We start from the raw sequence: 17,435 nt of genomic DNA on the forward strand, positions 1-17,435 counted from the left end.
TGAATATTAATTAGATCGCGATGACGTAGCTGTCAGCCTTCCAATGGCAAATTGAGCTCTTGCAAACAGTAGTTAAATTATTCTGACGTCGCCCGCGGACCTTCCTATAGAAAATGCTTTCACTTTAAATATTAATTACGTTTTTGTGACGTCGCTTGTTATTCGTCAAATGGCTAATATATGGATCATGAATAGTAAGAGGCGATCCTTCGCCATAGTAGAATTGGTAAATTCTCGTCGGAGTTCGATGTGAAATGACATGATCTGGTGAGGTTCACTTCACTTCAGTTCCAACATCATCATGTGAACCCTACGGTCACAATTCATGATTTAATGCGGTAAGTGGCATTTTGTCTCAATATTGTATGCTTGATGACTTTTTGGTTCATTTTTTGTAATGAAGTTGTTGACAAACTGTATGTTGTAGTAGTAGGTATACTTTATGTATGTATCTGTCTTTCTGCCTGTCTGTCTATACTGTTGAAAAGTATGTTGGGTTTTCATTTTGAGTGTAAAGATCTATGATCATTTTCACAATTATATCTGTTTTAAGTTCAGTTTAAAATGAAATGAAACTGAAACATTCCAAAGCAGATCAATAGTTTTTTTTTTTTTTTTTGCTTTGTCAGACACAGGCAAACACAAGCAATATGTACTTTGCATTGGGATTGAATAGTTTGTATTGAACAAGGTGCAACTGCAGGGACCCTGATATATTTTAAAATGTGTTCGAGAGTGTATTACAACCCATTTGGAAAGTTTGAATGGAAATTTTATGCATCTTTTCAAACTCTGTGAATGGGAATGGGATGCGGTTGGAATGATTGAACCAGGCGGCCAGACAAATTCAAACCACATCATGAAAGGATTTTGATAGGCCAGACTGCTGCATTTTTACTTTACAAGCATGCCATAAACAAACCCTCTGGAAAGTTCTGCTGTGGGTGATGAAGTACAAGCTCACACACGTGGAGACGCGGGCCTATAACGCATTGGCTTCATATTTGACATTTTTAGTGCTACGGGCACCTTGTGAGACAGAAGGTCTCCACTAAATCCCTTCATTTTAATGCCATGCTTGTTTAATTTGTTTTATGTCTCTTCCATCGAAAAAATATTACGCACTTGTTACAAAACGTCCCATGGCAGAAAGGCCATGCTGTGTAATGTAATGTAATGTGACTGGAAAATGAGGGACTGCTATATTAATCAGATATAGAAGTAAAAACTTGTATCGACAGGTAACTGTACGTGCACACAAGAAGGACAGTAATACACTGAAGTGACGATCAGCTTACAATGAGAAATATGTCACAGAAGTGAAATGCTAGCAATTTGAGACACGTTGTATGTTTGGAAAGATGGATTTTCCCCATTGACAGGATCAAAGTCGGCCCATGTCAACACGTTATGGTGTTTAATATGCATTGCGGCGGTCTCCGTCATGTGCACTTCAAAGGAAATTAGAGTTAAATGGTGTTTATTCTACAATCATTGAGTCTGTGACCTCTCATGAGGATGAAATATTAGCAGACTGGTTTTGTGAATTTGGTAAAATGCTTCCATGTGTGTAATTTATAGATGCAATGCAATGTTACGTGCAAAAACGTGTTTCACATTAGTGTAAAAATACGGCGGGGTGGGATCCAAATGTCTGAGACCACTAGTAAATTGCTTTTCTAATTTAATTCAAACTTTCCATTATAAATTAAACTGTCAGCATAACAAATTGAGTTAAAAGTTGAACTGGAAAATGAACATGAATGTCTTAGTATTTTGTTTTTGACATGATCCAAAGAGCTTCTTGAGCCTCTTCGACCGTCTGTACAAAGAGTCACGTAATCAATGCCAATCATTTACTTGCTGTTTATTAGTGACCTAGAAGTAGTGCAGAAATAGTTTTTCCTCTTAGTTTTATGTCATAACATAAGGTTTCAGTGAAAATGGTCCCCACGTTTTCCCTCTTCTTATGTGTGTGCATTCTAGAGATTTTGTTATTCATGATATAGCCTATATTCACCCCGATTTGGTAGAAGGCATTGGAAAAGTCTTGTACCAACCCTACAGAAATGTTTTTAGAATCTGACATTTCTACCGCAGATGATTTAGTCTTAACGGCTTCCAAACATGGGGCCATGCGGCCATTATCCAATCAGTCTCAGAGATTTTGTTTGACCTTTTCCTGCATGGCTGCTCGCCGGAGCAGAACCAGTCCGGCCATGAGCTGTGTGGCACAGTCAATCTTTGGAGAATTGGCTTAAAGAGATAGTTCACCCAAAATTCAAAACGTATCATTTAATTGCCTTTCTTCATGCCATTCTAAACCTGTATGTATGTTGTTATTTTTTCTGTGGAACACAAAAGTTAACATTTTTAAAGCATCTTTATGAAGTGATTGCTATGTTTATAGTGACTAGCTTCAACATAATAGCTTATGGGTTTGGAACGACACAAGGGTTTTCATGTTTGGGCAAACTATTCCTTTAATAAGAATAATAATGGAAATTCCACAGAAAGTGAAAAAAAAAATCCTTCATTGCTTCCTCATGCAAAATGTAGGCTACTTCACCAATGAATGCAAATGCAATGCTGTATTTGATTAATATGTGACCATTCTATTCTGTTCTTCTGTTTACTTTTATTACTTAAAAATTGTCATCATTTACCCTCAAGTTGTTCCAAACCTTTATGAATTGCTTTCTTCTGCCAAACACAAAAGAAGAAATTTTGAAGAATGTTGGCAACCAAACAGTTGATGGGCCTCATTGGCTTCCATAGTAGGTATAAAAAAAAATACTATGGAAGTCAATGGGGCCCATCAACTTTTTGGTTGCCAACATTCTTCAAAATATCTTCTTTTGTGTTTGGCAAAAGGAATAAACTCATACAGGTTTGGAACAACTTGAGGATGAGTAAATGATGACAGAATTTTAATTTGTGTGTGTTTTATCCCATTAACACCTCACTTTTTAAATGTAGTGCTCAGTTATGCTGCAATCTCTGTTTGATGTGTTGCAAAGTCACTCTCAGACCTTTACAGTAAACTTTTGAAATGTAGGCTATTTGGCAATGAGAAATTCCCATATTTCAAAAGCACAGAAGTAAAACTTCTGGCTTCTGTTTTCCTCTTTTCAGTCACTGGTTTAATGTCGTTTTTAATATAGACAGCCATTCGGTATTCATGATGAAGTACGGGAAGAGCAAAGACTAGGTGTTAACATACATTTTCCTCGCCTGGAAAAATTTGGCACCATGGTGTTCTATTCACAGCGCACTGACACATACCCTCAACCCCTTTAGCAATTTCCTGGAGAAAGCTGGACAGTTGCAGACTCTTGCTATACCGTAAACCCAGTGTACACCAACACTATTGCGTTTGCTTAAAATTTGACGTAGTGATGCATGTAACATAGCTGAGGTGATGTATATAGCTTATAAATCATGGAAAAATCTGAGATCAGCTGGAAAATTATCAGTCTCAAATAGATTCAGCAATATAAATACACATAAATATCTTCTTCTCCCTGAGGAAAACTGTATCAGACAGGAGCACAATCGCACCATTATGACATCACTATGAGGGTGGCCCAGGAATGCTGTGGAAACAACAATAATACATCACATTTTTCTGCAGCACGAAAAGTAGCTGTGGTCATGGCTTTGAAATCCGGTTCTCCCGTCCTCCAGTCTGAAATGTCCAAATCTAATGGATCATTCTGTTCCGATTAGCTCCATGAAAGGACTTGAGACATTTTGTACAGGACCGAAGCAAACTCTTTTCTGCACGTTCACCCCCTTTCCCCTCGTTTTATATTGTTGAGGAAATTTCAGTCCATAAGAGGGAAAAGGAAGAGAAAAAACTGTTAGTTAAATTCACTCGGCCCTTAAAATAGGATTCTGGGAACAAATTTGTCCGGTAGCTGTTTGCAGCTCTCTCGTCTTGAGCCATTCAAAACACAGGCGATTTTTTTATTTTATTTTTTCTACTGAACGCTTTGAAATGATGAACTTTGACTGGGCAGCTGAATCTGTGGCGTCTGCACGAGAACATCTGCTGTTTAATCACGTTGGACATTAGACATTTTGAAGAGCTAAATCTGACTCTTTTGGATGATGGTTCATGTCTTTCATGCTCCAGTGTTCACAAAAAGGTGTTGTTATATTATAAACATTTATTTATAATATTTTTAATTATGAGTCTCATAATTTTCTAAAATATATTATTCTCTTAGCTTCAATTTAGTTCATCATCTAGCAAACAACGTTTTCAAATTTGTTGCGTCACTGTAAAGTTGACTTAAACTTTAAGGTGACAAGTCTGAAATTTTCGTCCGAACTTTTCGCATGTTAAAATATAAATACGACTTCACATTGTGTCAGTCACGTTTACACTCTGCCTCGGAAACTTTCGTTGGTCGTAAAAAATTCGGATTGGATTTTCTGCGTTTTTCGCATTTGTAGCAAGCATTTTGAGAGGTGAAAGGACAAATACGAAAAAACGCATACGAAAATTTCGGACTCCGTGTGCAAGGACCTTAAGCAAGGAAATTGCTAAATTATGACTGTTTTCGAACAGGTTTCCTGAAGATTCGCTCCATCTACAATTGGTGGGACAAACAGGAAGTTTTTGTAACATCATTAATTTTCACTTTACTACTTTAAAATATGAGAAGCTTGCCTTTGAAACTACATTTTTTTTTTAAAAGCTTCCCTGAGAGTGTTAGTGATACTCAGTAGTGTGGTTTACACCGCAGCCCGGGGTCAAACCCCACAACGCCGACCTGGTTTGGATAAGCTGACGATCTCTCCTTCTCTCCCCATAGGGTACGGGCAGTCCTGGGACGCAGCTGGACCACAGCTGTAAGGCTTTTGGATCTAAAGTTGCAGCTGTGGTGGGGAGGGTTCCTGGCACCGTGATTTGGTAGATAAACAGAATTGAAAATCACATTGCCAGGGATTTCCACCTCTGCACAGTTCTTCAGGTGCCGCACCTACACCGCCAACCGGACCGGGGGTATTTTGGAGATCCTATAACAGCAGACAAAGAACCACAGAGATTTGTCTGAATTAGATTGTCAGGGCTCTTGTGTGCATGTGGCTTAACGTCAACACTGACCCTATTTACTTTCATAATGCACGTTCCTGCTTTTATTGTGCTGGTTTTATCATTCATCAAAATGTACTTGCTCCACCTTGGAAACGATTTTACTTTAATCAGCCAAAAATGACTAGCCTATTACTAATGCTCATACGTGCAGAGCCCCTAAAGGGACATGGGGAAATTCTATTTCAATGCGTTTGCATTCTCTCCCAAAAGTTTTGCGTTCCTGCGAGAAATGTTGCATTCCCGCGCAAAACTTTTGCGTTCCCCAGTGAAATTTGGCATTAACTTGAAAATAATTTGAACGTTTTGTGAGCGAACGCAAAGATTCTCAGGGTAACGCAATTTTTTTTTTTGGGAGAATCCCACTTCAGAAAATGTAAACCTCTTTTTTTAAGTGGCGCTTGCTGCAACATATTGAAATTCAGACTTTGTTTATGCAACCTCTTTGGCATTTGGTTCATATGAGTGCAATTGCTTGGTATGTTTTTCAGACTCAATAACACAAACAGTGACTCATCGCTCTGGAAATATCATGTTTCCTCAGGAATGACAGATAATGGCTTACTGGAATATCGGCGAAGGCAAAAGGGCATCTGGCAAGTTTAAAAATAAAATGGAGATGCAGACCATGTTTGACTCCCACGGCGCTTAGGACTGACGCTTATCAAACGGTATGTTATGATTGACTGAAAAATCCTGAATAAAATACTGCTGATTTGGCTGACGGTGCACCCCCAAAGCCTATTTTATTTTATGTATACAACTATTTTTGAATGGCAGTCGGTGCTTTTTAGAATCAGATGGTTTAGTCAAAACTTCAAACAACATGGTCTATGTGAGCCACACTAAGCCAAACATTGATATCTTGGTATCAACATAGGGCATTAATATACGTGTGCGTTTATGAGAACAGCTTCAAGTGTGGAAGATATTGACTTTTTTGTTCAAATCTAGCATTGTAAATTATTTGTGCAAAGTCACAATGACTAAGCGAGTATAATTACCAAAGATACATCTTGTTTCTAGCTAATACGCCTCATTCGGTCACACCCTTTCCATCTCGAGCTGGTCCATCAGGTCATCACTTGCTCAAGGCGCAGAGCTTAGCTAATTGGTGAGCATTGATCCCTCAAGAATACTGTTCACAGTGGCTAAGTTCAGTGCCTGAAGTGAACTGTATGATGTATGGTCAGGTGGTCCACCTACTTGCTCTGGCTTCAAAAGTGAGACAGGGCAGGAACTGGGCGTAATGAAGGGTGGGATGCCAGTAAATGTGAAACCAGTTAGGACACGCACGCCAATGAGGCAGGTTAAGCTCTTAGACCCATGGTTTGAATACTGTTAGCTGAGATGGATGCAGCAAATGTGTCTGGCTTTCATTTCACAGAGCAGGTTCTGACCACTTTGTCGAACTCAATGGAAGCACTGGCATTTAAAAGTCCATTTAGACCAGTTATTGCATGTTAGTAAATTCACTCCAGTCATTAAAAAGCAGAAAGGTGTAGATGTTCCAGGAAAGCAGGGACATCGGTTGCGCTACAAAAAATCATTATCCGTCACTTTGATGGACCGAGTTCTGCTCCATTTTTATAGTTTTCATAAATACAGCCTTGTATGGTGGTTATTTGTGCAGCATTGATGATAATTTAGGCCTATATCATTTTGTTTGTTTGTAGAGTGCAATAGTTTCAGCGGTAGTATTTTTTCCATTCATTGCCATTCATTCAGAGTCTTTGTTAAAGAGTCGTAAGCCATGAATCCAGCCAATCAGAAACAAGGTAAATAACAACATTACAAAGTTTGTATTGATGCAAAAAATAAAAAAGTTTATACAAAAGACAAAGGTGCAATACTGTGAACTTAACGACTTTAGTGAGTGAAAGAACTACAATCCCATGAAGCATTGCAAACAAAATAATAGAATTAAATATGAGGGCGATGTAAAATATGCATATATATATATATATATATATATATATATATATATATATATATATATATATATATATATAGATACATACATACATATGTATGTGTGTGTGTGTGTGTATATACAAACATTGAAGTATTTAAATACTGCAGGGAGATTGCCTCGATTAAGTAATTTGCGGTGCTTCATGGGAGTATCTATCACCAGAACCAAAATCCGCCAAACAACGGTAAATGCGACTGTTTTTAAAAACAAAATGGGAACAGGCTTGCTGGTGTGTAGGGTTGTCGGTGTTGGCATTTACGCTTGCTAGCTGCGGTAACTGCACTTTTAACCTATAATTAACTGCAAATTGGGGTCAGAGTCTTTTCAAACAAGGCGTGGTGTCGTGACCATCCCTGCAAATTGTTCAGACAAATCCTCTCAGATCATTTGTATAATTGCGATGGTGTGGTTTTGAAGAAACGATTGAGGGCTGTGCCCTCTTGTGCCTGCTAAACTGGTATCAGTGTGCTGATTGAGTGCTGGCTCAGTTCAGCAGGAACAGGAGTGAAGTCCTAAACGCCACTGCTTTACTCTCCTCCAATCATTATGCAGCGTACTTCTTTATCCTTCAATCAGCATGCAGTGTCCTTTACGCTCCTCCAGTCACCATGCAGTGTCCTTTACTCTCATCCAATCAGCATGCAGCGTGCTTCAGTACCCTCCAATCAGCATTCAGTGTTCTTTACTCTCCTCCAATCAGAATGCAGCTGTGGTGAGCTGAACGAGGCCGAGGGCCGTGAGAGAACGGCGCGAGGCCGGTGGCGTGATTGATAATGAGCGACACCTGCACGACGCACCGGTCTCGTATCTCTCACGGAGGAGCGGAAGCATAACGGAGGAGCGACGACGGTGAAGATCAAGAGAGGCCAGGCCTGGATTTATGTTGTGTTTTGTTATATGTGACAGCAGTCGTCTGTGAGGCGCTGCTGTCTTTACTTTCATTTTGTATTTGTTTATCTTACATTTATTAAGTCTTTGAATGTTCGCCTGTTCCCACCTCCTTCTTCCCACAACATCTAACCTTGCTACAGCAGCATACTTCAGTATCCTCCAATCAGCATTAATTGTCCTTTACTCTCCTCCAATCAGAATACAGTATACTTCAGTATCCTCCAATCAGCATTCAGTGTCCTTTACTCTCCTCCAATCAGAATGCAGCATACTTTAGTACCCTCCAATCAGCATTCAGTGTCCTTTACTCTCCTCCAATCAGCATGCAGCGTACTTCACAATCCTCCAATCAGCATTCAGTGTCCTTTTCTCTCCTCCAATCAGCATGCAGCGTACTTTAGTACCCTCCAATCAGCATTCAGTGTCCTTTACTCTCCTCCAATCAGCATGCAGCGTACTTCACAATCCTACAATCAGCATTCAGTGTCCTTTACTCTCCTCCAATCAGAATTAAGCATACTTCAGTATCCTCCAGTCAGCATTCAATGTCCTTTACGCTCATCCAATCAGCATGCAGCGTGCTTCAGTTTCCTCCAATCAGCATTTTGTGTCCTTTACTCCTATCCAAGCAGCGTAAAGTGTGCTTCTCATAAACTTGGTATATCAACATCTGTCATCACTGAATATAAAGCATGTTTTCCGAGCGAACTGACCTTAATAAAATATGAATGGTTAACCATTAGAAGTCAAGGCATTGAGGATAATGGATTCTTTGCATACTGATTAAAGCCATATCCATATTTTCAGGATTGTGTTCTGTTCCCAGCACCAGCATGACCATGGGAACACACAATATCAAGATGTTTCAGGGTTTACCTCATATTCGGCGTGCTTCAAAAAGGCCTGCAGCGTCTCTGCGTGTTCGCCGGTGTCAAAGATAGTGGAAATGAATTACGGCCAGAGACTTAATTTAGGACGCGCTGTCATATCCATTTATGCATATAAAAAATGGAAGGTTTCAGGTGGATCATAAATCTACCCTCAGACTGTTAACTTTCTGCAGCCTAACTTTGGCTTTTCCTTTTTTGAATCTTAACAGAGCAGCTCCTGTAACATTTAGGGAAATTCTTACAACTGGAGATTATATATATATATATATATATATATATATATATATATATATATATATATATATATATATATATAATCTCCATACTATATAAAAGACATACTATATAATTTTAGTATGTCTAAGAAAGGAAAATTCAACAAGCATCATAAGCCTATAAATGCCTATAAATGAAAACAAGAAAAGATAAAATTCTATTAAAACATTTTTATTATGATGCTTGTTGAATTTTCCTTTCTTAGACATACTAAAATTTGTACTTTGAAAATGTGTTTCCATGGCTTTGTGTGCTGAACACCTTTTATAATGTTGCCATGCAGTTGCTAGGGTGTTCTGAACACCTTTTAGGATGTTACTATGCAGTTGATGTGGTGTTCTGGATTATTTTTATAATGTTGCTATGCAGTTGCTAGGGTGTCCTGAACACCTTTTATAATGTTGCCATGCAGTTGCTAGGGTGTCCTGAACACCTTTTATAATGTTGCCATGCAGTTGCTAGGGTGTTATAATGACCTTTTAGAATGTTGCTGTGCAGTTGCTAGGGTGTTCTGAACACCATTTATAATGTTGCTATGCAGTTGCTAGGGTGTTCTGAACACCATTTAGGATGTTACTATGCAGTTGATGTGGTATTCTGAATTATTTTTATAATGTTGCTATGCAGTTGATAGGGTGTCCTGAACACCTTTTATAATGTTGCTATGCAGTTGCTAGGGTGTTCTGAACACCTTTTAGGATGTTACTATGCAGTTGATGTGGTGTTCTGAATTATTTTTATAATGTTGCTATGCAGTTGCTAGGGTGTTATAATAACCTTTTAGAATGCTGCTATGTATTTGCCAGGGTGTCCTGAATGTGTTTTTTTAGAATGTTGCTATGCAGTTGCTAGGGTGTTCTGAACATCTTTAAGAATTTTGCTATGCAGTTGCTAGGGTATTCTTAGTTTTTGGGAAGTTGCTATGCAGTTGCTTGGTGATTTTAACCTGTTGCTATATGGTTGCTAGTGTGTTCTGAGTGGTTTACAGCACATTGCGATGTAGTTATTATTTAATTGTTTTGGAATGTTGCTATGTAGTTGCTAGGGTGTTCTTAATACTTTTTAGAATGTTTCTATGCTGTTGCTATGGTGTTATGAAAGAGATTTGAGGATGTTGCTAAATTGCTATGCAGTTGCTTGGTTGTTCTGAGGGATTTTAACGTGTTGGTATGAGGTTGCTAGGGTGTTCTGAGTGGTTTTCAGCACATTGCTATGCAGTTGCTAAGGTGTTTAAAATAGTTTCAGGATGTTGCTATGTGGTTGTTAGGGCCTTCCAAGTGGTTTAGTACAAGTTGCTGTGCCGAAAGCTCAGAAAGATTTTTAACATGTTGCCATGCAGTTGCTAGGGTGTTCTGAGTTGTTAACATGTTGTTATGCGGTTGCATGGTAATTCTGAGACATTTAGAACATTGCTATGAAGTTGCTCGGATTTTCTGAATAGTTTTAGCATGTTCCTACTGTATGTTGTTACTAGGGTTTTCTAAGTGGTTTACTGTTAGTTGCTAGGGTGTCAAAAACTACTACGTAGTAAAAAATGCGGCACAATTTGATTGATCTGTCATATAGCATCTATATAGGAAAGTTTCCATATGGCAGGTTTTGCGGTCTTCAACCGTTCTCAGTCCTCGGCTTCGATGGCTACTTGGAAAGATTTGTGCTACTCAGAAACAATTATAGGTCATAAATGCATCAGTGGGAAGGAGCTGTGGGGATGAAAGCAGAAAGCCTCTTATTTTAGTTTCACAGCAATGTCAGAGGCCTTTTATCATGCGCTCAGAGACTGACCAGATTTCGTGACGTGGCCTCCTTAAGATGCTTGATATTGTTTTGTTCCCTCCGCCACCATGTAGTCAGTGTGTTTGCGGTCCAGACCAGAGCTGTGCGCTTTATAATTGGTTTAACTTGAACAAGACCAGCTGTGTAATAAAGCAGCAAAGCCGTGTGAAGAAACCGTCCGTAGATCCTTCGGGGTCACGATCCAGCACATGCAGAAAAAGGATTTCACATCTGTGCTAAATGTAAGTGGTTGTAATGTATTTATTAAAATACAATTTAAAAGACATGTTGACACCAAATGAATGTCTGTGAGGTCCTCGTGGCACAGATGAACTGTCCTCCAATCAGCATGCAGTATGTGCTACTATCCTCCAATCAACAAGCAGTACTTCTCACTCCCTTCCAATCAGCATGCAGCATGTTTTCCTGTCCTCCAATCAGCATGCACACCCTATTTATTTCATTTGCATAAGTTTTTTCTTACAACAAAGGGGTTCATTTTATCCTTGAGGATCTCACAAGCAAGTTAAATCATGAAGCAACTGATTAATGATAAACACATGCTTAATTTCTTGTTTGGCAGACTATTGCCCTATAAAGGGAAGATTCATTGTTATGTTGCCCAGAGCCAAATATCACACTGTGAAATTATATGCAAATCACAATAATAAGCCAGTACAAGTAATCGATTGTATCTGATTCATGGAGATGTTTATTCACACAAACATTAAAACAACATGTTTCTCTAAATTAAATGAGATACTAAACAATGAGAACGTTGTGTTTGCCTTTATTTCTGCTCTGAATTGTAAGTTAACTGAAATGTTGAATTAATTTGCATGGACTGTGAATGGTTTGAATGAAAGCTAACCAGCTACAAATGTCCAGAAACCCGAGGACGTCGTCATTGGCCTATCTGTCTGCAGAACACCTGGAGGCGACGCGCGGTAATCACGCGGGGCGGGGTGGGGTGGTATGTCTGCATGCAACCGCACTTAACCCTTCGTGCCCTCTTTAATGAGAAGAACATAAATCCATGTTTCCTTCAAGACGTCATGCAGTCATAAACTAAACTATAATCATCCCAGGAACGTGATTGCATGGCATTTTTAGGTCAGTTCACACCCAGAATTATGACTATAGCGTCGACACCAATTGAATCGTTTATTCAAAGCGCGCGCTGCGGTTATGCAATCCGACGGTTTAAATGTTCGCGCTCTGTGGAGTCCGGTGGATTCTGATTGGCTCTCAATGGACCCTTGACGCGTTTTAACGGTCATTAGAATCGTACATCGTGCAAAGTTTATATATATATATATATATATATATATATATATATATATATATATATATATATATATATATATATATATATATATATAAATTTTAAATGCATGTACATTTATAACACTACTTTTTATGATATTACATTTGGGTCCAATTACAAAAAAATAAAATAAAAAGTATGCTCCTGTGGGGGTGTTTCTAATAAAGCTGTAAATTGACATTTTTCTCTTCTGACTGCCGTTATTAATCTCTCTATTTTTTGTTCTCTTTTTGAATGTTGTGAAAACTCCACAACAGTGTTTTTCTTTTGCTATTTGAATATAAATATATTTAGTCTCTCATTCGCCGCTACAGAAGTTTACCCAACTATGGCAACTTCCACTTTTGAGAAACCCTGAAATGTGAAAAGTGTCACTGTTTTATTCTTTATCAGCTGGAGACAAAAAAAAAAAAACCTTTATGAAAGTGTTTCTAATTGTACGTCTGCTCTGTGTCATCATTGTTATAAGTATACATTTGGCAGACGCTTAAGCAACTTGCATTGCTGGGAAATCAAGAACTCATAAAATGTGTCCCTGGAAGGCAACGTAGGGCGCTCGAGATAAAAGGGCCTTTCAAACACATAAAACTTAAATGTGTATAGCCTACTTGTCATAAAAATAGAAAATATTACAAATATATAGCCTAGTTACTGTTGTCGTCAATGGTGTGAACAGGCCTTCATGGTGCTAATGCTTGACTTTGTGTACAAGTGCATTTCAGTAAATTCTTGTTTGTATCAATTCATCACAAACTCATTTCAAGTATGTGCTATCAGGGCCATTTTGAGTCAAAATCTATGTGTATATTTTCCTCAAGTATTTAAATAAACTACTACAGCTAATATGCTAATGTTCCTTTACTTGTTAACATGTAGGCTACATCTTTTAAATATATTCTCTGACCATATTCATTTCTTCCGTCCACTGTGCATTCTTCCAATTGCTGTCTGGACTGTCCAGATGGTTTTAAGATGGGCTGTCAAGTTATTTTTGGAGGGCTGTGGTTTCCCATACACATAAATGTTTTTTATATATTCTTGAATGCTCGGGTGGATTTCAAAATGTGGATCTGAATGTATCAGTCCTAAAGTTTTGTCCTCAAAACCTTAACCTAAACCACTGGGTATCTGAATAGTATTGTGTAATATCATATGCATTATTATTATAATTAACAAATAAGTGTAGTTTAAAGTATTTGCAATGAAAATACCCAATGCCCCGTGCAGTCCTGAAGAATGTTGCATTGAAGAAGTCTGTATATTGCCTCCCTCTTGTGTTCAATGAAGGATATTGACTGAGAATCTTCAAGAAATATTGCAGGACAAATAGCACTAAATGCATTTTTATTTCCTTTACTCAATTTTGACAGTGCATACACTTAAAATTTTACCTTGAAAACTTTAAAACAGTTTTACATGTGCACGTTCAAAAAATATACACATTTCACTTTAAGTAGAATATGAAAATATACTTTTTAATACTTAAATTACAATATTTATATTACTTTTACATTCTTGCAGAAAACAACAATGAAAGGCAGTTTGTTTTTGAGAACCTTACAGGTCTGATTGCATTCAGCTCAAATGTATAACTCAAGTTGCTTTTTTTTTTTTTTTTTTTTTTTTTTATGTTTTTGTTGCACAGCTGCTTACTTTTAAAGTCCTTTCTGCATGTTTTGACCATCACACCAGCTGACGTTTAACCCGCAGAAAGTGAAAGTCACAATCATGGCTTTTCTGAGTTTGAGGAGGTGCAGTTCTTGTGGCGAAGGTGAAACACACCTGCCCACCGCGGACTAACCGCTTGATGCAGATAAACAAGAAGTGGTGGAGCTGAGGCGTGTTTTCTTCTTCAGTTCGGGCGGAGGGCTGGTGCTCAGGTTTCGCACCTTGCTGAAGCTGTTGCGCAAACTGCTGTGTCGGCTCCCCGAGGTGCTGGAGGTCTCCTGCGTCATGAAGGTCTTGGGGTTACAGAGTCCCACTTGCAGACAGAAGCAGCACAGGAGCTTTGCGATGGCTTTGCGTAACTCCAGGCTGCCAAACGAGTAAATGAGCGGATTCATGGCGGAGTTGAGCACGGCTAGGGCGATGACCCATTCGGGATTGAAGAGCGTGCTGCAATTGCGAGAGTAGCAGAAGAAGTCCACCAACAGGAGGATGAACAAAGGTCCCCAACACACCATGAAGACTCCCACGATTGAGATCACAGCCTTCAGGAGGCGCAGTGAACGCTTACTGCTGCGTACCGATGTTGTCTCGGTGCTACTGCGGACGTGGCAGTAGATCGCAAAATACAGTGCACCGATTGTGAGCAGGATTATGAAGAAGATGACCAGGGCGAACAAGATGTAGCTCTTGGAGTAGAGCGGGAGAAGTGTGGAGCAACTTTTCAGGTCGCAAACGCAGTTCCAGCCCATCAGTGGAAGGAAGCCGATTACTAAGGCTGTTATCCAGCAAAGCATCACCATTATGTAGATTCGGTAAGTTTTCGTGGCGGTTTTCTGGTGGACGGGCTTCATCATAGTGGCGTAGCGCTCCACGGCGATCAAGAGCAGGCTGAATATGGACGCCGCTAACGCCACAAATAGAAGTCCTTCACGGAACAACCACAGAACTGGGCTTAGCTTGAAAGTGCGTTCGCCGGACATGCAGATGTTGATCACGTAGGCGGATCCCGTCAATAGGTCGCTCAGCGCGATGTTGGCGATGCAGATGAATATCCAGCGATGACGCAGGCGTATGCCGAACAGCACCGCTAACAGCACCATGAGGTTCTCCAGGATGATGAAGACGCTGAAGATCAGGAACAGGACACTGGCGACACTGACGCTGCTCTTCGAGGGCTTGCGGTGCTGGAGGCGCCCGGTGAAGTTGTAGTGCCCCAGGATGAGGCTGTTGCTGGTCCAGTTGTACACGTCTGGACAGGAAGAGGCGGAGCTGAAAGATCGCAGGACGTCCATGGTGTGAACGGCAGGAGCGTGGAGTTGAATCTCGCTGGGGTCGATTCGGTCGTCGATGCAATCGGACTCCAGGCAATCAGACTCCGGCTCCTTAGGAATACGTCCTGATTATCCTTTCCCTCTCGGATTAACCTGATGGAAAACAGTTTGTTAGACAAAGTTAATTGATTCATGAACTGAATCAATATCAAAAGTTTAAATGTGAAAATCAAGCTTTTAATATGCTTTAAAACAAACCATCTACAAATTCATAAGTCAACACCATTGCTCAGTATTTACTCTTTAAAACTGCAGTGAACCACAGACAGTCTCAAAAACCGCTGTTTGAAATCGCTGTTTCTTTTTTTTTTTTTCATAGAAGAAAAACACTGGGTTCCCCAAAGATCCTTTCAGCGTAGTTTTTAAAAGAATAATTTTCCTCTTAGCGTGAAGAACCTTTTCTACGTTTCTAAGAACGTCTTGTGCAATGGAAAGGTTCAACACTCATAAAAATAAAGGTTTTTGCCATAAAAGAACCATTTTTGGTTCACCAAAGAACCTTTCAGTGTAAGTTCACCCCGTCTTACTGTGAAGAACTTTCATGATCTAAAGAACATTTTTCCACTTAATGCAATGGAAAGTTTCCATAGATGTTAAAGGTTCCTTATGGAACCATAGATGCTAAAAAATAATCTTTATTTTTAAGAGTGTATGCTATGATTTTGTCAATCCAGGAACACATCCTACTTGGCAAAATCATCATCCATTTAAAGGTGATGGCTGTGAAATGCTCATTTTACCAAGCTACCCTGGTAACATGATGCCATGTGATTATAAAAAGTAATCTGGCTTTCGAGTGGCTTCACATTAAAGGGACATTCCCGCTTGCATGGCACTAAGCATCTTGCTCAAGCGCACAAGGGTGTCATCTCAGAAACTGCTATTTGCGGTGCCTGTTTCGGTTACCAGATTTGTAACCGCCAGATTACACCACCGCCCACATAATACAGAATAATGCTGAAAATAGTAAAGAATAATTAAACTCTTTAAAAAAATTTTTTTTTTTCAATGTTTTTTAGTTCTAAAAATGTTATTTTAGAAGTAAACGCATCTTGAGCTTGACCTAATTTAATCTCGCCATGTGTACAGTACATTTAAATATCTCTAGTTTCACTACTGCTTGTGGTTAAGAGGGTATTTCAGCGTAGCATGTTTAAAGAGCCAACACGTGCAATAAATCAATCAATCAATAAACAAATAAATATTTGTAATGCTTAATTTAAATAAAATAATTATATGGTTCATGTTAAAAGCCAATATAATAACAGGTTTTAATCTCAATAATATAAATGCAAAACATTTCTGTTCAAATTACTACTAAATAGTTAATAAAAGACATTCATAAATTAATATATATATATCTATGCATATGTTATTTTTTTAAAAAGGTAAAAAAAAAAAAAATCTTAAATAAAAATTTTGCAAGTGCATCTTAACTCACCTCTTATTAGTGATGCTGGTGTAATTGGTATTGAGCCATGCTCTGATGCAGAAAGCTCGAGCGCTGGGTCTCTGAACGATTATATACCCTGCAGTAACAAGGAAGGAAGCTTTCTTGCAGATATTTGACACACCCAATGGAGAAAGCTAAAAAAATTATCAGTTTCTACAATGTTTCTAAAATGCACAATTGTGACATCTTCCCAGAATATGGGCAAATCATGGTTTACCATAAGAAAAATCAAGTTGCATTTCATGCAATACGATTTGGTAAAGAATATTGTACATGTTGGGGAAGATTTGTCATCTGTGTGAACACTATTTGCACAACCTGCAAAAACACATAGTGAAATATAATAAAGAAATAAATCAAATAAAAATGCATACTTGAAAAATAATTATAAAAAACAACCAATATTAAAAAAAAAAATCTTCAAATAAATATATAAACATAATGGTTTCCATTTATTAAGGTTTTTAAAATATTATATTTGCAATAAAATATTTTAACTGCAACAAATGGACAACAATGATTTAGTACTACTACAGGAAGCCATTGTGCCAGTTTCTAGTCAGCACGTGTTGCAGTGATGAAAACATTTAGCAAGACCCTTTAAATACACTGATGCTACACCAATATCCTTACAACAGTTTTCAAGTTGCTTTAACTGACAATTCTCAGAAGCCAGTCAGCAAACAGGAAGCCCTGATGACCTAGTAAAAGTGGCCTCCTCCCTTACTGTTTTCAGTTCACCTC

At 38.7% G+C, this 17,435-nt stretch overlaps 1 protein-coding gene and 1 long non-coding RNA gene across 3 annotated transcripts; one reads left to right on the top strand and one right to left on the bottom strand.

Annotated features, from left to right (window-relative positions):
* The first annotated feature begins 242 nt into the window (after positions 1-242).
* On the top strand, positions 243-11,688 carry LOC308702620. Of its 2 annotated transcripts, XR_014031629.1 has the most exons (4): positions 247-338; positions 4,824-5,014; positions 5,649-5,775; positions 7,780-11,688. It is a non-coding gene; the product is annotated as an uncharacterized lncRNA (long non-coding RNA). The 2 variants fall into 2 exon arrangements; XR_014031628.1 differs by having other exon boundaries at positions 243-338; positions 4,824-5,775.
* A 1,868-nt stretch (positions 11,689-13,556) lies between these two features.
* s1pr4 (sphingosine-1-phosphate receptor 4) lies at positions 13,557-17,435 on the bottom strand. The gene is made up of 2 exons (XM_081385006.1): positions 16,680-17,435; positions 13,557-15,331 (listed from the first exon to the last, which is right to left on the bottom strand). The coding sequence occupies exon 2, from the start codon at positions 15,197-15,199 to the stop codon at positions 14,036-14,038; it is 1,164 nt and encodes a 387-aa protein (XP_081241132.1). The 5' UTR covers positions 15,200-15,331; positions 16,680-17,435; the 3' UTR covers positions 13,557-14,035.

Source organism: Scardinius erythrophthalmus (genome assembly GCF_964197995.2).
Source record: "Scardinius erythrophthalmus genome assembly, chromosome: 14".
Taxonomy (NCBI): domain Eukaryota; kingdom Metazoa; phylum Chordata; class Actinopteri; order Cypriniformes; family Leuciscidae; genus Scardinius; species Scardinius erythrophthalmus.

Excerpts from the sequence above, each read along its gene's own strand:
- s1pr4 (XM_081385006.1), bottom strand. The coding sequence starts at position 15,199 with ATGGACGTCCTGCGATCTTTCAGCTCCGCCTCTTCCTGTCCAGACGTG.